Source organism: Ascidiella aspersa, chromosome 9, assembly GCF_963924565.1.
Source record: "Ascidiella aspersa chromosome 9, kaAscAspe10.2, whole genome shotgun sequence".
NCBI classification, from domain to species: Eukaryota; Metazoa; Chordata; class Ascidiacea; order Phlebobranchia; family Ascidiidae; genus Ascidiella; species Ascidiella aspersa.
In genome coordinates, this window is record NC_139455.1 from 2,420,832 (window position 1) to 2,444,680 (window position 23,849).

At 35.8% G+C, this 23,849-nt stretch overlaps 1 protein-coding gene across 3 annotated transcripts; it reads left to right on the forward strand.

Annotated features, from left to right (window-relative positions):
- The first annotated feature begins 332 nt into the window (after window positions 1-332).
- LOC146131858 (stomatin-like) lies at window positions 333-20,665 on the forward strand. 3 transcript variants are annotated; one of them, XM_083397970.1, is made up of 8 exons: window positions 333-2,795; window positions 3,159-3,262; window positions 3,607-3,679; window positions 4,004-4,086; window positions 6,199-6,402; window positions 13,424-13,479; window positions 17,010-17,088; window positions 18,855-20,665. In XM_083397970.1, exons 1-8 carry the CDS (start codon window positions 2,702-2,704, stop codon window positions 19,041-19,043), a joined length of 882 nt encoding a protein of 293 aa, XP_083254096.1. In that variant the 5' UTR covers window positions 333-2,701; the 3' UTR covers window positions 19,044-20,665. The 3 variants fall into 3 exon arrangements, with proteins under 3 accessions (XP_083254096.1, XP_083254099.1, XP_083254098.1); XM_083397973.1 differs by having other exon boundaries at window positions 333-1,301; XM_083397972.1 differs by having other exon boundaries at window positions 333-792.
- The last annotated feature ends 3,184 nt before the right edge of the window (window positions 20,666-23,849 follow it).

Genomic DNA, 23,849 nt, shown 5'->3' on the forward strand with positions numbered 1-23,849 from the left:
GAACAATAACGTATAAAAGTGCAATGCAATTTAGAGGCGCGAAATAATAGGCGCCCGTTAATGTTATGTAACCCCTACGACAAAGCAAAGGTGGTAGTTACGCATAATTTCTCCTCAAAGTTCGTTTCTCTTTTAAACGCCCCGCATACTATGGCAACCGTCACATGACGAAGGGAAAAAGCACAGTAGACTTTTTTCCCTGCGACTATTTGTAAGCAGAGACGACTGAGCCGTGCTCACTCGCACGTGAGCGCCAGTAGAGAGGTAAAGAAGGACATGTTGCTGCAATTGCGGCCCTTTTTCGCCAGAAATCGCATCTAGACTGACCCAAATAACATGTTGCAGCATGTATTTCGATCAAGGCTTCTGCATTGCAGTTTTTGTATCGACAATCGCAGCAAGTGAACGTTTGTTTTTTAGTTTTGAGAGTCGTTTTTTAAAGGCCTGCAGGTCAAAATGAAACCAAACAATTCGTCTTATGTTCAATTTGCCGCGATTGGTAATACTTAAAAGCTAGACCAGGGTGCATGTGCAACGGTTAGCAAGTGTTCGAGTTGGAATCTAGCCTTTTTCGTGTGTTGTATATTAATCGTTGTGCTGTGTACGCTTTCGACCTAATCTGTGCATGCCACCACCTTAATGTTGTATGTCTAAGGAACTAATAGCCACCCAAGTCTAGTAGTTGGTAGTTGAACTCCTTTCTTTGCTAATATATGGAAATGGAGCGAGTCAAGGAAACAAATGGTTCAGGCCAGCCCGGCCACAGACCTTACAATGATCAAATAAACACATGTAAGTTTCAACTGGATTCTTACATTTTTTCTGTGGCTTTAAACAAATATCAGGTAAGGAAATGTGGGGCTCTTTTAATCTGGTACAGAAAAAAAGCAAAAAAATGCAAAATAAAAAGGTACCGTCTACAAATTAAGCTTTAAGCACAATATTTGGGTTACAATAATGCTTGACCCACCCAAACTCAAACGCTAACCCGCACCCTAAACCAAATAACGTGCGTTGCGATTTTTGTAGACTGTACCTTTTTTTTTATTTTTTTTTTGCATTACTTGCTACCCACAAAACGAAAGAGCCCTGGAAATGTCCTGCAGTAGTAATCCGGCCATTTGTCAGCCTTCTTTCCTTGGATGTGTGTCCACTTACGAGTGATCATATGCAGGCAAAAATAGGAGACTTGTAACTCGATTACCTGTGTACATTGCATGTAACCTTTATTGCCGTGAAAATGGAAGAAATGCAAAGCAGAGGCAAGACACGAGGACAAGACGAGTTGAATATAGATCCTTGTAAGTGGTGGCACAATTTTTCTGCACGAAAAATTTGGCGGATTGAGAGCATTTGCTTCTGCACTAATCTTTATGCTCTATAAGTAACTTAACTTGCCAACAAAAGTCTTGTAATTATTATGAAATAGAGTTTGGGTTAGCAATTTTGACTTAGATCAGGGCTTCTTAACTTATTTCTACCGTCGACTACAATGCTTATTCGAATAAAATCTGTTGACCCCGGCCAATATAGTATAACGACACATTCCCAGAGGTGCATTTAAAATGTAAAAGTTGAACTGAACCTAACAGATAACTGGTCATACCATCAACCAATTTAGGCACTGGTCTAGAATCCTTATTTTCCCATATTTGTTTCATCCTTGCAATTTTAATTTTGACAACTTGTTTCGTTACTGTAAAAAAAGTGATGGGATTCTATACAAGCGCCCAAATTTGATAGTTTGTATGTGTGCATTAAGTGGAATATGAACATTTAACTACTAGTAACAGAAAGCTACTTAGTGACAAAAGCATTGCTACATATAAAAATAAATTCTGTAAACCCCTTCAATAGGTCGCGGTAAATTAAGAAGCCCTGGTGTACATGGATTTTTTTGTCCTTACTTGTATTTTCTCTCAGATACACATTTCTTATGTCACTTAATTATCAGATTTAGTCGATGTTTAATTTAATTAAAGGGAATGGATTTTGGTAATACTCCCTGAACCTTAATGTTATGTCTATGACCATGGCTAAGCACCACTTTAGATCAAAAACTATGAGGTGTTGTAGCAATTGTTAAGGACAGAAAAATCCATTAATGCAACTTTTTTTGAATTGAAAGTGATGTGATTTGGGTTGCATGTTGGGGTGTGTCAAGTGTGTAATCTTTAAGTGTGTGTGTGTGTTAAGAAAGGTATTATAAAAAATATTAATACCACCCCTAGTAAATATTGCTCCTAAGACATTTGAACTTGTTAGACTGTAGAAATAATTTGTTCAGCTACTTTGTAGAACTATAATCAAATTGCATGGCTTTTTACACACCAATCAGTCATTTATAAAAGTTATTTTTTCACCCTTCATTATAAATATATTGAAAAAATTGCTTTGTCATATTTTACCAAAATATCATAAATATTAATCAGGTAGCCTCATCATTATACTGTCATAATCTTCGCTGGAATGCTTTAGTATAGCAGTTTGCTAATGAGTGTGTAGTGGACGATTTTCTGTTTTGAATTGCTGGATTTAAGGCATGTTTACTAACCGACTGCACATAAAGGCAACACCATGGAGCCATAGGCACTTTGAAGTTTAAGCTCTGTTTTGCTATACCTAGGATCCAATTAGGTCGGTGAGATTTGTAAGCATACGCTAAAAATTCCTGTGAATCTTGCTCTGTTTATTTTCGACAATGGAAAGCCAGCACCAGGAAAGTGGTAATAAGGTCTACCCTGAGCGCAACGGCCAGTCGAACCCTAACACTTACAATGCCGCGATAAATACAAGTAGGTTCTGCTTGGTGCCAAACATTCAAATTATTCGGTAGCATTTTTTTGGAGAACTTGCCGAATTCTGTTCACCGTGTCTTGAATTGTGTTCGAGCATGTCTGTTTTCTTGTTAGTTTTTTTTTGTGTTTTTTGGTGGTATTGCATGCAGTGATTTTTTAAAATCGGAGTTGCTCTTCTAAAAAGTTAAAAAAACACTCAGATTTCACTCTTCATACTTTTGTTTTATAACCTTTTTTACTGCTGTGTGTTTTATGCTTTTCTTTTTGTTTTAGGAGATTTTTTTTATAATTTTAGTTTAATATTTTCAAATTGTAATACAGTTAACTTGTAATCAAAGCTAAAATACAATTTTTTTTCAGCCGGCGAAGATACTGAGTATGGGTGCTGTGGAATCATTCTGCTCGGCATTTCAATGTTCTTCATCATAGCCCTATTCCCTATTACATTGTGGGCCTGTATCAAGGTATAAAAGCTAGCGTTATTTAATGTATAATATCGAAGCCTAAGTGTTCAATTCCCAACTAAGTCTAAACTAAATTTGTTGTTTACACATTGCAAAAAGGGCTTAACTTCCTATCACTGTGAAAGTATCAAAATTAAAAAAATATTTACAGCAACTTTGCCAGGTGATCTCTGATGGTAATAGCTGTTTTCCACCTTTTAGCAGCCAAAGTTTTTTTTTAACTCTAGTTGTTTTAACTGTGTATTTGGCTCTCTCCAACACTAAATTGCTTGTTAAAAAAAAAACATCTGAAAATGTACTTTAGACGCTTTTAAACAAAGTACTAAGCTTAATTTCATTGTCAGGTTGTGCAAGAATATGAGAGAGCTGTTATCTTCCGACTTGGACGTTTGTCAAAGGGAGGTGCCAAGGGACCAGGTGATTATTGATTTCAAATATCTTTTGGAACTGATTGGGCAATATTAGATAACTGATACAGAACTTACTATAGGCACTACAATGCTTCCAGTTTTCTGCCTTGGTTTTGAACGATAAAGTTATTGTCGAAAACAGGTTTAAAATAAATTATCATTCATCAGAGCATTAACACATTAACAAGACTTTTAACAACATCAATAATATAAAAAATAAAATAAAAAAGGAGATGATGCAAATTTAAAATAATATATTATGTATGTTATGGATGTAAATTTGTGTAAATCTTTGAAGTATGTCTAAGAAATAGACCCGATTTTTTTCCAGGTATCTTTTTCATCATTCCATGCACGGACGAATACAGAAAGGTTGACCTCCGAACTGTGTCATTTGATGTTCCGCCACAAGAGGTGATTTATATGTATATATATTTTTTTTCAAATTTGACACAAACCATAAACCAAGTGTTAAAAAAATTCACAAGATAAAAAAAGTTGATATCTTAGTTAAAAATGGTTTTAGTTAGACAACAACAGAAATAAGGGAAAAAAATTACGTAAAGCAGCATTAGTTGGATTTTAATATTCAAACTACGATAAAAATGGCAAGAGTTAGTAGAAAAATATACTAAGGTTAGATAAGAAATGGTAAAATAATTAGATACAAATTGTTAGACCCTATACTGTTTTAAAGTATGCTCTAAATAAGTGAGGTCATGTTTTTGCCCCAGCAAGACATTTGATAATTCGGATTGGCAAATAACTTGCAGGTGTACCACGTTTCATAAACGTGTTTTTTTGAAACCCTACCATGTTACATGTGTGGTTAGATTTAACCTTGCGCCTTAGCAGCATTGGCTGGAAAACGTTTTACGACAGTTTAGATATCATAAAATTCAACTCAAACGTGTGCACGCACGAACACACACGAACACACGCACGAACACACACGCACGCACACACACACACGCACACACGCGCACACGCACGCACGCACGCACGCACGCACACACACACACACACACACACACGTTTATAGACACACACGTAAAACACTAAAAGCAACGCTTATGACTGGTGAGCACTGAGCATACACGCATTAAGCTCGACCTTTAGCCTACTAATTGGGCCATATCCTGTTATCTGCGCCATGTACTAGTCGTTGTTTCCGCGCATTTCAACCGAAATTCCGTTGTTTTTCGTTTTTTTGCCACCAACGGCGACCATTTATTGCGGCAAATAAACGGGTTTCAAGGGTTTCATCACATTTTAAAAGCACTTGCAGCAGATTTCTGCTTGTCGGTCACTGCTACATAAACCAGAACATGTTAAAGTTTTAACTTTTAAAAATTGTAGGTTGAAATTATTCATTTAAGTTAAAGAATTGACGATGCATTATGAACTAAATACTGACGAAAACGTGATATATTACTATTACTAAAAGGTTAATCGCCAGAAAAAGGTATATATAATCAATTGCAAAGCATAGTAAAAATATCAAAGCCCATACAAGAGTAGGTTTCTTTTTAAACGCTTAGAACATATTTTTATTCATTTTGAACGTAATGAGAAGGCGTTGCTTGTAAATCAAACATGCGCAATTGTTTTATTTTACCTTTGCTGCAAAACCAGCGCCTGTTTTATACGCCAACACATTGAATTCTGCCACTATCCTATAACGAGAACAAAGAACGCCCGAGTCATTAAAAAGTGATGAAGAACCGGAAGGGTTTGTTTAAGTCACCTGCCAAAGCACAATCGATGTGAGCGCCAACACTATGCTGTCTCTATAGCCGCTGTCACATACTGCTTGTCAAGTTTAATTGGACAGGCGCCTGACGGCTATGTCAGTCCCGCCCGCATTTTTTTCCGCCTCATTTTCTCTTACTTGGTTAATTTGTATGAGATTTTCTTCATGTTGGAGCCTTTGATGCTTGGTTTTGGCATTTGTAAGACAGACACGAAAGCGTTTCAAAAAGTTGTTGTTTGCGCTTTAAAACGGTTTGGTTATCTCCGTTGTTGTAAAATGTTAACGGTCGTCTTGAATGCAATTACTTTCATAACTGAGTAATGTGAACAATTTGGATATCACGCTTTTTTACAAAATTCTGCTGACAATGCGAAAAGCACCTATATAAACACTAGCTTTATGTTACTAACGGAAGACTTACAGATTTGCATAATTATCGATTGTGATGATTAACATTTGCTTGTTATACGGACCATATTTCATTTTTCAAATCATTCACCAACTTCTTTAGTGCACAGATCTTGATACCAAAATAATATAGAAATTTCAGTCGTGATTTACGTTCGAATTTAGCGGTTCTACCTTGAAAGGAAAATTTATAAAAAACGTAATTGGTTAACCTCTGAATCTAAAGCAAATTTTGGCCAAACAACCTTGCAGTATCTCTATCAGAACAAAATGCCAAGTATTAGAAAACTCTACTTTTCTAGACAAACCCTACTTTTTTAGGCAAACCCTACTTTTTTAGGCTGATTCGCACCTTTTTCGCTCAGATCTTGACCAAGGACAGCGTGACCATCTCCGTGGACGCAGTGGTTTACTACAGAGTGCAGGACGCCACCATGAGCATTGCAAACGTGGAAAACGCGGACGGTGCTACTCGCCTACTGGCCCAGACCACCCTCCGTAACATGCTGGGCACCAAGAGCCTTTCAGAAGTCCTCACAGACCGCGAGTACATCAGCTCTGGAATGCAGGTAAGCTGTGTTGTAAACAAGTCTTTTTAAACGACTCTAGTCGGTCAGGTGATTTGTAAAATGACTCAAGTCCAAGTCAAGTCTTTTTAAATGAATAACAAGTCCCAGTCCAAGTCATCAGTTGGTCAAGTCAAGCCATAATTAGAGCAGGTCAATTTCAAGTCACGTCCTTGCAATAAAAAAGAAACGTTAAACAATTAGAATTGTTATTGTGGTACGATAATTAATTAACAACAACCTAAGTAAAAAAAACAAGTAAAACGCAACATATAGTAAGCAAAGTATGTTATGCGCAAAAATTAGGATAAATAGCTTAATTTTTTTAGTAAGAAAGAAGTCATTACAACACTGGAGGTATGTCCTGCTGTTGTTGCTGTTTTGACATTTCGCTGGAGATTATTAGCAAGTTGTGTGACAAACGTCAAACTCGAGTGTTTCTAAGGTCCGCATGCGATATTTGAGTACATCAGACCGCACCAACATAATTAAGAAACAAAAACGTTTACATATTGCCCTGAAGAAGATTGCCCGAATAGGTGGTCGAAACGTTGGCACTTTAATATAATTTTGCCGGAAGAACATTTGTACAATTGAAAAACGTTGTACGTTCCAATATAATATTTATTGTATTTTGATTTGAGAAGTTAACTGAAGATTAAAAGCAAGTTGTGTGACACTTTTTTAGCAGTTGGTCTAACTTTAAAGCCAAAATACTGCCCACTTCTGTTTGAAAAACCTTACACAACATACAGCACAACCAATACCGCCAGTTCAAGAAAAAGAGTTCCAATTTTGAATAAACCGATTTTTTTGCGACTTCTGGTACCCAAAATGTAATTTGGGCGAAAATTCTATGTTAGTGCAACATGCGTACAGAAATACATTTATGACAATTGTATCTTTCTCTGATATTATGACAAACAGTTTTAAGAAAACCTCCCTTTTAAAAAAAAAAAATATATTTAGACTTACAAAAATCGACTGATTTGTCTAGATTTTTAGCCCGCATTACGACGTTTATGTCGTTGTTTCGTGTAGCAGTGTTGTGTGTAAAGCAATAGGTAAAACTAAACAGTTTCCATTGTACTTTTCAACGTAAACGCAACCGCCCTTTATACGACCCCGGGATATGCGCTGTAACGTCGTTTGTAATTCAACACCCCTCCCCCCAATTGCGCTACGTGTACACAAAACTTCTCACGTGATGTTAGCGCGGTTGCCATGGCAAAGACAATGGGCCGCTCGCGTTCGCGCATTGTCCCCTTAAGTTCTGGCCAAGTCATAATAGGAGCGGTTACTTGGAATGGGTCTGCCTTCTTTAGTATTTTGTATGTACAGGTATACAAAGCAGCCTATGATAGAGCGACCCTTGTAGAGATTTGATGCTTTTACGATGTTGTTTTGTGTTTTCTGGCGTCTGTCTGCGTTTTTTTTGCGAAGCGTATTTTAGCAATTAGAAGTTTTTTCATTGGGAATATTATTTTGATGATTTGGGAGTTCAATTAGCTATTGCTTTTATCACTTGCAATGGGACACACCATAAGACCTACGTCATACACAGCAACAATATACTAAGCAGAATCTTAGTATTAAGACCGACGACCTAAAAAGCCAAATACGCAGTAATACCCTGACGACAAAATATAATCTAAGATGGTCTGAATAATACATAAACCTGTCGGAACAAGTCCTAAATTCATTGAAATAAGGCCTAATTGGACAAAAGAGCCCCTTAAACTTTAGGGGCGGTTGGGGGACACCTGTCTGGCATTTCCAGTTTTGGTGTCGATGTTTGAACGCCCCAGTTTAAACGGCGCCGCTGTTTTGGCACCGGATTGTTTGTGCCTCTATTGGGAGTTAGGCGGGTAAATGGGTGCGGTTCGAAATCGGGTTAGGGTTAAAAATATCAGGGAATTATTCCTAAAGCTACGGGGGGGGGGGGTTGGGTTGGGTAAACCGTTGTATAGGCCTTATTCTAGCCGTTTAGGTTTTATTCCAATGGAATTGGGTCGTATTCCGATTTTAACGTTATTACGATTATCAGTGTATTATGGTCTTTTCCAAAATGTGTTTTATTCCGACGTTGATATTGTTCTAATATCGGTCTTAAGGCTGGAATCCCTTGTAATTACTTGTAGGCTATTGAAATTAATACTATACCTAACGATGGATGTCCACGCATTCGGTTTTATTTGATATTTAACAACAGAACAGCAGTTGCAATTTAGCATTTCTACCCTCTTTGCACATTTCCGTAAATACTAAATAACCGGCGTTTTTGCGGAAATTTGTGTGTACGTTTTCCGCTAAACAAACCGTTATATTTATGTGGCGTTTTTCTAACCATCTCGTTTTTGCAATACAAAACGTTCTGTTTAAATAATTACTTTGCAACTCACTGAATCTGGATTTGTAATCATTGTGTTCTTCGATCGTCTTATTTAAAGTTTTTTCTGTAGTTTTTCCCACACCAAAAGTTATAATTTGATTTTTTTTAATTTCAAAAAAATTATTTAATTTGTCCGTTTATGACTACAAAATGCCTAATAGGCTACCTAAATGGCAAATAGGTCGATTGAAAAACAATATAACTTTTTGTATAGGTAAAAAATGTCAAGTAGTTTGATTGAAAAAAAAAACTTTTTGTATAATTTGTTAAATTACAGAAAACATGCCAAACCGATCAAAAAAAATTTACAGACGCGCAATACATTACTGTTTCGCGGCAGACAAGATAGCGGGTAAAAATCGAAGAATACGCGACTTTGAGTTCGAAGCGGCTTTAGTTTGTGGAGGCCGACTCTGAATTATGAATGACTGTGTATGACAGGAGTCAGCTAGGGAGGCCATTAGTACTGTCGGCCCTCCACAGCATTGATTGAATTATGCCATTCAAATGGGCCGAATTGCGCGCCCTGCTCGTTCTATAATCCCAATTTACGTGCTCCTCATGTCTGTATGTCCGTAGCAGAGATTTTAGGGGTGTTGGATGTATGGGCCTTAATTGAAACGGAAAAAGTTCGTTATTTGCACTAAATCGCATTTTTAGCGGTTATTTGGATCCGCTACACGCGATTTACAATTTTTACGAAAATATGTCGGTAATTTGTAACTCTAGGCGTCGGTTGGGTATTTTAATGCCAAATGTTGTCACTTGCGGTTGGAATGCGCTTGAATGAATTATTCTGGCCTCTGTTTTTTGTTCTAAAATGTACTGCAAAGCATTTTTCTGTTAAAACAAATAAGGAAATGTGATAGCACTATGATTTTTTTTAAATTACGCCCAAACAGTTATCTGTTGTTTATAGATTTTCTAAACATTTGTGCTCGGTTATTGAGGTATGTTTGATATTTCAGTATGATTTACAGATAATGCTTTAATTTACAAATACAAGTTTTTTTAATATTAATGACTTAAACGTATTTTATGCTAAACACGTCACGCCAAAGGAACTTGTTTGTCAGCCGTTTAAAAACTGAAAGTTGTGTATTGATCGATGTTTAAATGATGCCTTGTGACACACTCGCTTGTGATGTCACAATAGCAGGAAGCATGCTACCTGTTTGTTATAATGCGGTGTACAGGACACGAGACCTGACGTTAATGTTATTCTGGCTGACATTCTTTCGAATTTGTATTTTGATACGTTGTGTCACATGACGGAGATTTTTACATGTCAGCTCTAACCTTATACGTTCTGCAAGAGAACACATTTCAACTTCTGTTTCTCCAAATCAGTGTTTCTCAATTTGATCTAGCTTGTGGCACACCAAAAACATCGTATTCGCGGCACACTTTTAACAGAACTACAGAGAAACTTTACAATCGCGCTTAACACACGAAAAACTATATGTAAATGTATTAATAATAAAAACTTGTAATGGATAGTGCGTATTGAAGTCTCATATGCTTGCGTGTATGTCTGTTGGTACTACAAATAAATTATTTTCCAAACTTACCAAAAGTGTTATGGCACACCTACATATCACACAACGTTAGAAGCACTGCCCTAAACAATGACAGTTTTTTTTTAACTTGTAAATCTTTAAGTATAAGGCCGACACAAAAATAGGTCAAATGTGAACGAAAATATCCAATTCCTTTTGTACAGTTTAAATTGAATTTCTTGTGTCCCAAGACTTCAATAATACGTACAACTTAAGCGAAAAAAGACATGCTTCACTGGTTAAAAGGTATGTCACCTATTTACCCAGTTGTGTCCTGTCATGCTCAACTGCTAAACTATTTACCCTTCCATTAAGAAGGTTTAACGTTTTGTTTTACGTTTCCATTGGACATACCACGCGCTTAAAAGAAAATGACTGCTTTTTTGCGTTGGAAATTGTTAACTTATAAGATCTTGATAAATTGCTATTTGCGTACCAAACAGCCAAAGAAAATGCACTAAAAATAAGACGAAAAAAGAGTACGAGAAATGAATAAAACAAGCGACTTTGCTTTGCGCATAACTTACTTGCATTATTTCAGTGTTGATTAAAAAAAATGCGCTTTTAAAACTATTTTGGTGCCTTACTGTCGGCAAAAGCATTTCAGCATCATTATTTACCAGGATAAACTGTGTAAAACGCCCGTTTTGCTGTATTTTCATTGCTATGTCAACAGACATCTAGCACAACAGAAATAAATTGCCGAGTCATTGCTTCCTTTGTATTGTCTACGTCATAAAGCCTGTATTGTTGTTAACCTTTTCCCTATATACATCGGGTAAAAGTCATTGTTTGGTTGATGTACATAAGTTTACCTTGAAAGGCATATCGCCGGTGATAACTTGGCTTATCGCTATTAAAGCGATATAAGCAATAATTAACACGCAATGTCACAGTAAGCCAAGGTTGTAATGCTTTGAAATATGTGAACCTATATTAAAGATTAAAATTTTCAAGTTTTTTGGCCGAACTCATTTTTTGTGAAGTATATTATATAAGCAATTCCAATGGACTGTCCTAAAAATAATCTTCAACAAAAAATAAATAAAAAAAATATATTGAAGTTGTACATTTACAATCATTTCAATTTTCCTTTGTTCTGGCAAAAATCGCACTTCATAGAAAAGGTTTTTTTTGGTAACTACGACTTTTGACAAACCACTCCCAATCGTCACGGGCCACTGCAGTTCAGTTCAACTCATGCGCACTCGCCCGTGACAAAACATCGCGTTGCTGTTAACAACGAACCTGCGCACTGCTCCACTGCGCAGTTAGGACCCGCCCAGCCAGACTAACTATACGACGTTATGTGAAGTATAGTGGTGACATTTCGAATTGTCATTTATCGAAGGTCCTAAAAAGTGGTATAAACCTAATAGTTTACAAATTTTGTTTTGTTTAATTTCTTACGATTACAATGGCGCCAATAAATTGTCCAATTTTAATATTTTTTTCACATTAATTCTTTTAAAAATAAAAGCGAATCCTTTATTTGGCACGACAAAGAAAAAAAATTGTGCAGCATACTTAATTAGGGGTAGAACCTAAAAAATAAAATCTGCGGCAAAGTTTTAGTTTGTAACTATGGTGAAGCAATTTAAATCATTTGATTTCCATTGCATCAAGGCATTTTGTCCGACAAAATCAGAATTCCCTAAAATGTGTCTTAAGGCGTATTTAAACATACAACGCAATACAATTTAGCAAAAGCTAGCAATACGAAATGTCAATAAATGGCCCCATCAACGGTGCCGGTTTTGACATGTCTATCTCAATGGCCAAAACACACCAAACTAGCTTTCGTAATGACTAATTACCGCGAACATTTATATTTTTACTTCGAATTGCAAAGGAAATTGTGCTGTTTTATTTCACAACAATAAACGCTAAATAACGCTGCGTGCTACTGAGAAATTGATTATGCTTATTGTTGTGTGTTGTATGATAGGCCATTCTGGCACGTTCGCATTTTACATCATATAACTATTGAAAAATAAACGCATTGGTGGTTTCAACCAAGATCACGTTCATTAAAAGTAATTAAAAATATATTTTGAATCAATGCTAACAAAATATATATATAGCAAAGTCGTTTTTATTTTTACGTTTTTGCCTCAATAAACAAACAAACAAACACTTATATTAGGATCAATAAGTGTTATTTAATTTTAGAACACCTTTAACCTAAACAGAGTATACCCTGTAAAAAATGAAATTTCAATCTCCGCTTAGTAGACTCCTTCGTTAAAAAGTATACAAAAATAGACCCAATATATGGTGTATGAGAAAACACTGAAATTAGAGTAAATAAATCATTTTGCTATGATTAATCAGTACGACTTCGGGTGAGCTTGGTCTCTATTAGAATTATCTATGCCTATGTGTGTTATTCTTGGCATAGCCTAACAAAATTGCTGTTTAAAAGGTATAAAGATCGGAAATTGTTTACTAATTGACACCTACTACTAATGCATAGACGCCTGTGGATTGTGGAACGGAATCTGTTATATGCAGACGCCCTATATAGCGTCCCGTCTGTTGCCACTGCAGCTGTTTAGAGAAGTGACTCCGATTAGGTCCAGGCTTGGTACAAATAGAGCAGTGTGGGGCAAGTCTGGATCAGTCCACACAAACCTAACTTGCTTTGTATGGCCTTCTGCTATGTCCAACAATGATTTGAGGGTCTAGTATTGGTATCTCTTGTATAAAATCCACTTAGACAAATTAGGCAAATACGTTTTTTGTATTTGAGCGTGTTCTTTTTTGTTTGAAAAAAAGTTTGCGCTCTAAGACGATTTTTTTTATTTGTTTTATCGTTTTGGTTTGGTTGAACACGTTTAAGACAACAGATTAACAATATCTCATAATGTTTAAAAAAAAATTCAAAAAAAAGTTTAAAAATAATTCCAAAAAAAAGTTAAAAAAAAATCCGTATCAAATACTGACATAATCCGCTCGTTTACCGTATGTAGAGGCTGTCTTTCTGCAGCAAAGCCCTCATTTTGACAGTCGTTCTGCAGAAATGACGTCATCCTTGTACCGCTTGAATAATTCATGTCCCTTTTACTTTCAGTCAACCCTGGATGAGGCCACGGACCCATGGGGAATCAAGGTGGAACGAGTTGAAATGTGAGTCCTGGCATTTTTTGCTTGTTAGTCGGTAATGTCTTCATATATCGACGGAATTTCGAATCCTGTTGCTGTATTTTTTACCAATTTTTCGTAAGTATAACAGCCTAGCCAATATTTCTATCGTTTAACGATAATCAAGTTAATAAAGTTCGGCAACACCCTATAGAAGCACTTCTTATTCTTAACCGGAAAAACCTCCTTTTCTTTCTTGTTAGTCTGACTTGGTTTTTGCTGATCACGTAATGTCTTCATATATCGACGAAATTTCAAATCCTGTTGGTGTATGCAAGTGTTTCTTGCCATTTTTTCGCGGCAACCTGAACACTAAGCGTTAGTATAACAGCGTAGCTTGGGCGACACAATCACATTCACTGAACTTTATATATGTGAACAAAACTAAGATTTGGGGCCTTGACGGTTGAAAAACACTGCGTTATCACCTAATTTTGCTGAAGATGCATAACTTTTTCGCTAATGGGATTTTTGCAGTTAATTTTGGATTTAAATTAACTTATTTTAAATTTTAAATGAAAAAGAAAAATCTTTATTAGTTCTATAGGAGTTCCCGGCGTATAATTCCTGTAACAGTTTAAGTTTAGCAATATGTTGTCAGCTCCAATAAGTAACTAGGAGAAAATATTGAACCATCATTAACAATCCAATTTGGCAACCTTACAATACACAGCGAACAAAATATGCGTCTTAATTTAACGATGAGAAATTTTCTTGACATATTCATCACGAGGAAATATTAAAAACCCTAATCAAAATGCAATTAGACATCCTTGCAATATTTTGTCCAGAAGAAAATCGCCGTACGCATTTAGAGTTGTCCCATTTTCTGCAGTTGTATTGATTGAGGAGCGATTTTATGATATATATTGTGCTCTTTGCGTTATGAAGATTGGACCCGTGGGACTTTAAATATCCGCTAATCATGATTGCTGATTAGCTTGCTTAGAAATAGAAGTAAAAGTGCTCCGGTATCCTTGGGGACTAATACGAACGTTGTTACGTAACACTGTAGACCAGTGATTCCCAAACTGTTTTTCGCAGCATGCAAAGACTGTGGAAAAATACCCTATGTAACGATTACGCAAAAAAGCATGCGAGGCTTTAATGTATTGCACATTATCCGTTAAAAAACTAAAATATAATTGTATTTACATACTATTATCTTGGGTATTATGCTGATGGCTCAGTTTTAATTGTATCCTTTTGTAAAAAAATGCAGCGAATTAGGCTACGAAAGTTTAGAAGCCTCTATGCTTTGTCTAAATGAGTTTTGTATTTTTTGTGGTAAAGATTACACTAAGATTTCTAAACCACACCTAACCACGTTTTTTTGTTATACCATGAATGATACGTCTTGGGCCCGTAGTGTATATCAAACCTTCAGGATTTAAATTTGTACGTTTAAAGAATTTTTATAGTTTAAAAATTACAAAAGCCCAAATCTTTAACATTTAATTCAAATTGAAGAATTCACTTTATTTCAAACATTTTTTAAGACCTCCAATTGTTCATAACGGTTACTGTGACGTCACTATATCCCTTATGCAATCTCGAATGTTTGATTGTTGGTCTGCGGTCCAATTGACGTTTGCAGAAGCCTGTTAAATTTGCAGGAATGTGCAATTAAGCCAATCAACTTTACTTTAATAAGATTTAGAAGTATCTAGATTTAACCTTGACAATTTACGCAAACTCTCAATGCAAGTTTTTTTGTTCACACTTCGGAGCAGTAGTTCCTAAACTTTTTCAGTTGCGTCAGACTAAAAAAAATACCAAAAATTGCGACACAATTCCTCCAAAATACAACGTTATCAAATACTAATCAACTTATTGCACGGAAAGAATTAGCTAAATATTGCAATATTTACAGTTAACCAATTAAAATTGTGCATTATATGCCTATTCGAAATACGATAGGTTATTTTATGCTCAAATTACAAAAAGTTACGCGCACTAGTAATTAATTATTGAGACAAAAACAGTGAATGCCTCAATCGTTTATAGTAAATTTTAAAACGATAACGGCAGCTTTAGAGCTTACAATAATATTCTAGCAATACAGCTGCATTTAAATAGATTTTCCCCTTTCCAAATCTGTTTGCTCGCAAAGCTGAAAACGCCGTTGGTAAACCTCAAATCTTTGCTTAGACGCCTGAATGTGAAATTAAGCCAATACAGCCGACTTTGTCATTTCCAAACCCGTGACTCCTCAATCAAATGTTTGTAGGCCTGACAAAACGCGGGTCAATATTTCCCTTGGCGGATTCAGTTCATTATCAATACAAGATATTTGTTGAGAATTTGAATCGCCTGCGTAAGACATCTATTTTCTTTTTCGGCAAAAAAAACAAAATGCCAAGCCTGCCATATTTGTAATGATTTTCTTTTTCAACGGAATAATCGTTCAAAAGCCTTTTGCTCAAAACTGGTCAATATTGACCTCGTGGCAAACCAATTTATTCTTAACTGTGGTGATTAAAGACGCATCTACTTTCTCGCAATTCAACATTACAGTTGTAATTTACACTCAGTTAAATGGTAAATCTCATATGTACATCAATCTAAAAGTCCGCTAACCCGGAATAGATTATCTTTTTTTTACATTTTTTACACCAACCTTGTTATTGAGGATTTCAGTTTTATTTGGGATTTAACAAAATTGTTTAGATTGGATTTGTTCTGTTTTACTGTGTAGTAAATAAAAGGTTTTCGTGACCATTGCGGATTTGCGGTACTTCAAAGGTAGGCCTAAACGATCAAACACATATATTAAACTTGAAGCCAATTTGAGATTAATCAAGGTGTTGGCGCGAGAAAAGCCCCATCTATTAGATTAGACGATTCTAACTGACCCCATTTTTCGGTTTTCATTGTTGAATATGTAGAACGGTTGTAACCCAAGATATTGTTCTAACAACACTGGCGTATAATGTAATGCCAACATAACGGATATTCCGAAACCAACCCACGCCATTATTTGGTTTGACAATGCTGCTATACCGCCGCTGTTAACTAGATTTTGCCTCACACAGTGTAACGCAGTGGTTCCCAACCTTTTATGCCTTGTGCCATCCAAGATAAATAATAAATAAACACCCCCACAAAAATACACGTGAAGTAATTCACTATGATACCACGATTACAACAACTGAAACAACACACACAACTATACACAATATAGCAAACAATAAAAATATAATTTGGTTTACTGTACTTAATGGTACATAAAGAGTTGTAAACGTCTTATTAATTAAGCTGAAATCAGATCCCGAGACCCGGATTTTTTTAATATTATAACTCACCAGCAGTTAATCACTGGGTTCAGTTGCCTGCTTGTATGTATGTTTGTTGATTAAAAAAGAGAAAACAGTTTTTTTTTCCGAGACCCGGATTTCTTAGCCACCCTTGAGAATTAGTAATGGCACCCATGTTGGGAACCACTGGTGTAACCTATGACCTGTATACGGAGCTCTTATTTATATTTATTCACCTGCTTATTTTGCGCTTTGCAGAAAGGACGTTCGTCTTCCAGTTCAACTTCAGAGAGCCATGGCCGCCGAAGCAGAAGCAGCGAGGGACGCGAGGGCCAAGGTGAGGACCACAGATACACAGACACGCAGACAATCACTGACACACAGACGAACAAACACACAGACGCACAACACACAGACGCACAACACACTGACACACACACACATTGTGAGATAGAATCACGGACACACAGACCCATCGACAGAATGACAGACGCACAGATACATTTTAAACACATCGACAAACAGACGTACTGACGCACAGATACACAGACAAACAGAAACACGGACAAACACAATCACAGACGCACATACATATCAACAAACAGAAGTACTGACGCACAGATTTACAGACAAACACAATCACAGAAACACGGACAAACACAATCACAGATACACAGACAAACACAATCACAGACGCACAAGTACACAGACAAACACAATCACAGACGCACAGACGCACAGACAAACACAATCACAGACAAACAGACACCTCGACAAACAGGAACACAGACAAACAGACGCAGACGCGCACACCCGCACATAAACACACAAACACAATTTATCAGGATAATCAGGACTGCGGAGTCCTGTGTTTGACTCCCGACTCTACAGCCTGTATTTGACCTATTTACATAACAAAACATATCGGATATACAGCAATCGACTTATAGGATAGGGTCGCATAAATCATCCACCCACAATACGTGGTTGGAATATGTTCTACCATCATGTATTCCTTTTTTATTGTTTACACCCGGTTTTCAAGATACACCCCTTTTTTGAAAATTCTAAAACTTTTAAGTATGTAATGAATAAAACAATGTTAAGTATTATAGGAACCTTGCGTTTGATTTCAATATATGGCAGTAATGCCAATATTAATTTGGTATCTAATCTTCGCCGATACAACCCTATAGTATAGGACGAGTCACACCTAATCACTTTGTATCGAGAATCGGCTTGAAGCGAATATTAACAGTCATCCCTATTAATATCAATCATCAGGATTTCGTGGTTAGGCATTTTTTTCTTTGTTAGTCAGGTAATCTCTTTACAGCCAAGGCAATCTGTGCCACAGACCATGTTAAATATTAACTCCACAGTGCAATGTGTTTGCTTTCCTTAAATAGAGCTCAATGTAATTGTATTCTTGTTAATGGCAGGTCGATTTTTAAAATAAATCACTCATTAGCTTTAAGCTCTGTTTAAAAGGCATAAAGACACAGATCTTTAATGATAATATCGAGTACGTTACGGCGTAGAATAGCAATAAGGAATGCGAAATTTACAGCATAATTGCGAACGTCTTATCTCTCAATTGTTGTTTATTTTGTGTTTATTTTGTGTGCAGTGAAACGGCGAAATGGTCGCGCTTTTATTAGATAATGGCTACCCGGGGTGTAATTACCAAAATATTTCAGCTAACGTTTTTGTTTTAATTGTAACTCACTGTCAGAAAAAATCCGTCAACACGTCAAAAAGGACGGAGAAATTAATCTGCAAATAAAGGCAGAAAACAATCGATTTAACTCACTTGTGGCAGGCAACCTTAGCCGCAAATAAAACTTTTCAGTTTAAACCCTAAAACAGCGATAAACTAACCGAAAAATGAAAATAATAATAAACCTGAAAAAAACGCCAAAAAAACAACCCAATCAAATTTTTCAACTAATATCGGCAAACGGTAAAATTAAAAATGATTTTTAAGTAAGTGGCATATCTTGAATGTTTTCAATGAAGCTCGATTCATTTCAACCTCCAACCATTATCTTAAGATCCAGCAAACCAACGAAACAACCGACTAAACATCCCCCTTTTTACCAGGTCATCGCAGCTGAGGGTGAAATGAACGCATCCAGGAAGCTCAAAGAAGCCGCAGACGTGATGAGCGAGTCTCCCAACGCGATGCAGCTTCGATACTTGCAAACCCTGACCTCTATAAGCGCCGAGAAGAACTCCACCATCGTTTTCCCTCTGCCCATCGACTTGATCAGCACCTACATGAAAAAGTAGAAGGAGCCGGAGCGGAGAGTGGAAGCGGAAAGAGAAAGAGCAACGATGAAAAACTGTTTTTTTTCGCCTTTTTTTAACCCGTGTGTGTGTTGTCGCCAACTAGCGGCAAATTCTTTAAAAAAAAACTAGAATTAATCGTGAACCTATTTTTTTGGCTATGGAAATTGGATAAAGGGTATAAATGTTTTTTTTGGGGTTTAAAACAGTAAACTCTATGGCTGAGTTTTAATATCATTTCTCCCTGAAAACGTTTTTTTTTGTTAATAGAATCTATAGAAAGTAGTAGATGAATCATGCTGACAAAAAAATGTTTTCAACCAGGATTTTATCTTAGAAACTTATTCAGACTATGTAATACAAGTTAGCTATTGCTATTATTGCTATATTATTTTATTTTAAGCCTTTACCTAAGAAATATAAAAAACAATAATTCACCAAAGTCAAAATGTGTGTGTTTTACAAAAATAATCTTCAAGCTTTGACCTTTTAACCATAGCACTATTTTATTAAATAAGCGCTTTTGCCTCTCGCGTTGTTCACTATTGCAAATCAAGCAACTCATCTAAACCTAGTGTTACAGTTCACCACCAAAAATTAACCGTTGATGTTGAATATCTCGGGCCAGTTTTTCGTTGTTGCTTTCCCTAATTTTTCTAATTACGTTTTTGCATTTGTTCTCCATTTTTTTCCAGCGCTCTCAAACCCTTAGTGTTTAACCGTTTCTTTTTTCACCGTTTAATTGACGCAGATTAACAGTCCTGCTTTAGTTCCTAGTGCATTGTTTTTCAACCTATGGGCCGCCGACTGCTTTAGTTCACCTGGTTAGGCTTAACGATATTGGCTCTGAGCAAAATTTCTCCAAAAATTAAAAAAATTGAGGAAGTTTTACGAAAACGTGGCTCATATTAGTTAAATTCGTACCGATTATTTCAAATTTACTATGTTTTCGCTTTCAAAAAGTTTAGTAACAATAATTAGGTCTCCGAAGCTACGATGTCGTACTTATGCTTAAGTGTTTGGGTCGCCGCGAAAAAAGACTGAGAAACATTATCCTAGTGTGATAATATTAGACTTAACAAAATATCATGCTGAAAAAACAGTATATTTTAAACTGTAGAAAATATCGCCGTGTATATTGCAAGGCTGTTCACTAAATCGTGTTACGGTATTGTTTTACTTAATCGGGCAATTAACTTAGCTTTTATCAGCTTTAGCATTTCTTTTGTTTTTATCTTCATCAGGTTTTCTCTTGCAACTTATAATTTTTGATTCTTTTTTCCGTCCCGTACAGATGTTTTTGTCAACTGCAGATTGTACATAGTTGTCTTTTTCTACACCATAAAGTTAAAACAATAAAATTAAACGTAAATTTCCTTCTAGCAAACAAATTGGCGTTCTTTCGTGCACAAAACTCACTCAGAAATGTATGAGAATTTGGTACAGAATAACAACCCTTTCTTTACTGAACATGTATATTTTGTAAGCCAGCTTTAAAATACCACAGCTTGTATTTTATTATGTTCTCCTCAAAACGAAAGATCTGTTCCGCATTCTTGCTCGTAACTTGTATTGTACATAACCATCCTCTGCACTAACCCAATAATAAATATCTACTTAATTCAGCGCGTTGCATCTTGTTGGAAAGTAACGATTTACAGAAAAGAATCAGTTATTTAGAGAAACATGTTGCTAAATTATTTAAGGGTTAAGAAAATGAAGTTTTGTATACTAAAATCCCGATTTGTTTTTGTGACACAGGGCAGTTATTTTACTGAGCGGCACTGTTTTAAACAAGTCATTTTTAAAATCCCAGTCAATTCATTTTAAGTTTTTAACGCCATGCAAGTCAAGCCTTACTCCTAGTCATTGGACATACATGTGGGATTCAAGTCATAACATTGTCACCAAAGAATTTAAATAAAACTTCTAAAAGTGGCAAACACGTGTCATTCCCGCCAATATTTCTCAAAGCAAACACAAAACTGCTATATCAGGGTTTTTAAACCGTAGATTAGTTTTAAGAGGTCCATAAAGACTTAACTGCAATCTTAGTGTGTAAACAAAATAATTTTATAAATAAATCTGTTTAGTTGAACAAAATGCATTTTTTCTCCTTAAACGTTGTGAGAATCCATTTCAGTTTCTGACCAAAGAAATTAGTTAGGGCTCAACTCTTTCGCTGTTCTTGTGTTATTCTTTATGTTCTTTTTGTTAAAAGTTCGCAAAGATGCACAAAAATAAATTGAATCTTAAAACACGGCATTCTTTTCAAATCTACATGTTTTACGACGTTAATTTATGACGTTGCAGGGCTAAAACTGAATTGTTTGGAGCTGGTGCAGGTTTCTGCTATGATTTGATTCCGACTCCATTTGTTAAATGTTGATTGAAGGTTGCGTGTTCCAACAGCTAAACCACAGCACGGTATTAAGCGTATCTGAGTTTATTGAATAACATCAGAACGGCAATCAACTTACAGGAATAGCTTAAGGTCCATGCACAGTACTAATAATCCAGCATAATAACTTCTATATTCGTTACATTATTTGAGAGTGGGTTGAGCCATTGTCCAGCTGCGTTTAGTTGGTTAAGTTAAGATCCAGTTTAGTTTCGTTAAGCTTCGTTTGGCTTTTGTACACATCGCCTGGCCATAGAATCGTTTAGCAGAGGCGTGTTAACGGAATGCAAATAACATCCTCCTGTTGCTTTACGAGCAATGTTTATGGTGACAGGTCTGCGTTTGGGCCACGCCATTAAATAACAACAAATAATAAGACGACCCCTACAACGTCATCTCCCAAAATTTTCATGCTGAACCGGATACACGCCAACCAAGAAATTTTGTAAAGGGCGCCGCGTTACAAAAAAGTTTAAGAACCCCTACGGTGCTATCTAGAGTTTGCAAAGCAAAGTTAGCTGCCGTCTTTGTATTAAATCAACAATTGTAAAAAAGTTAGAAAAGACGCAGAAAATATTTTTACGCAGGCTTAACACCTTTCGTAGGATTATTCTTTATATTAAACGTACTCTCTCCTATTATTTTTAATTTCTATTATTCTCAGAGACAATGTTTTTATTTACACGCATGATTGCGCATCATGTGTTGCTTTGACAAAACTTTGACGGAATGCAGGATAAGTAAAATTAATCTAGAAATCCTACCACATTTTTAAAACAACGCACAATATTTGGGTTAGGGTGTCGGTTGGTGTTTGGGTGTGGGTGGGTCAAGTATTATTATATACATTATTTAATAATAATACTTGACCCACCCTAACCCAAATAATGTGCGTTGTGATAGGATTCTAGACCAACGCGAAAATTTGGCGCTCTTTCACTATTGTACGTAAAAATTGATAAAAAATTTTTTTCTTCAAATGCCGCATACCACAACACATATTGTTTGGGTTAGGGTGCGATTTAGCGTTTGGTTGAGGGTGGGTCAAGCTATTATTAATAATAACATAATATTACTTGACCCACCCTCACCCAAACGCTAACCCTAACCCAAACAATATGCGTTGTGGTATGCGTTATTATTATTTTTTTTTTTGCATAAATTTTCACGTACAATAGTGAAAGAGCGCCCAAAATTTTAACTGAAAATCTTTATATGGGACTTTTGTTGTTTTGCCCGATTTCAAATTATGGGTAATACTAATTTAAACGCTCACTAATTTAAGTGTTACCCCGTTAAAACAATTATTAAACCAACGCACAATATTTGGGTTAGCGTTTGGTTGAAGGTGGGTCAAGTGTTATTATATTTAATAATAATACTGTGAGCATTTCGACCATTCATTATTCCGTAAATTAGTGTTACCCGAAATTATCAACGTTTATGAATTTTTGAAGGAATATTAATAACTTATCTTGCGGTCGAGTCCTATCTCATTTTGAAAAGTAGAATCGTAGCTGTCACCCTATGAAAGTCACTCAGCGCACATTTTAATTTTAGGGCCGAATATGACTGAATATTAATATTCATCAATAAAATAAGTACCGGTATATTAATATTTTAATGTTTTTTTTTTAAAAAAGTCTGATTGCTGGCTAACTTAGGTTGCTTTGAGTAATGTGTAAAAATTTCTGATCGATATTTGTTTACTTCCAGAGATATTACGCAAAAGCATTTCGAGCTGCATACTTCCCAGTGGATTAAGTATGACGTAATGCAGTACAAGATATTTGGGCGCTGGTCTAGAATCTTACTACATTTTTTACAGTAACCAATCAAGTTATCAAAATTAAAAGTAGAAGGAAAAATAAATATGGGAGAAGAAACATAATGATAGTAATTGGTACACTGAATTATATTTTGAGCATTTGCAAATAATGCCTTTTTCTTTATATCTTTTAAAACGAAGTTGCTTAAAGGTATTTAACACATCAAATTAAAACTTGAGTTAAATTACCAGAACCAAACATATTTTTAAAGGAACACATAAGATAATTTACTTAGTAAATTGTGTGTTTTGCAATACCGGCACTGGTATAGAATCCATCCACAATGCACATTATTTAATTTTGGGTGGGTGATGCAATATTATCAAATATTGAATATAATAATTGACCCACCCATTAACTCGCACCCTAATCCAAATATTGTGCGTTGATTTAATAACTGTGGTAGGAGACTAAACCAGCGCCTTCCAAAGTTGTACTTTTTTATTTCTTTTTCTGCTAACAATTACCTAATTTCCCATTTTTACTTTATTTTAGCCCTTTTTTTTAAAATCAAATTTGTTGTATAGGTATGTTTTTTATAAAATTCTATGATTCCATGATTTTTATAGAGTTTCAATA

Excerpts from the sequence above, each read along its gene's own strand:
- LOC146131858 (XM_083397970.1), top strand. The coding sequence starts at position 2,702 with ATGGAAAGCCAGCACCAGGAAAGTGGTAATAAGGTCTACCCTGAGCGC. Across the intron at positions 3,263-3,606 it reads CATTGTGGGCCTGTATCAAG|GTTGTGCAAGAATATGAGAG; the intron begins GTATAAAAGCTA and ends TTTCATTGTCAG. Across the intron at positions 17,089-18,854 it reads CGAGGGACGCGAGGGCCAAG|GTCATCGCAGCTGAGGGTGA; the intron begins GTGAGGACCACA and ends CCTTTTTACCAG.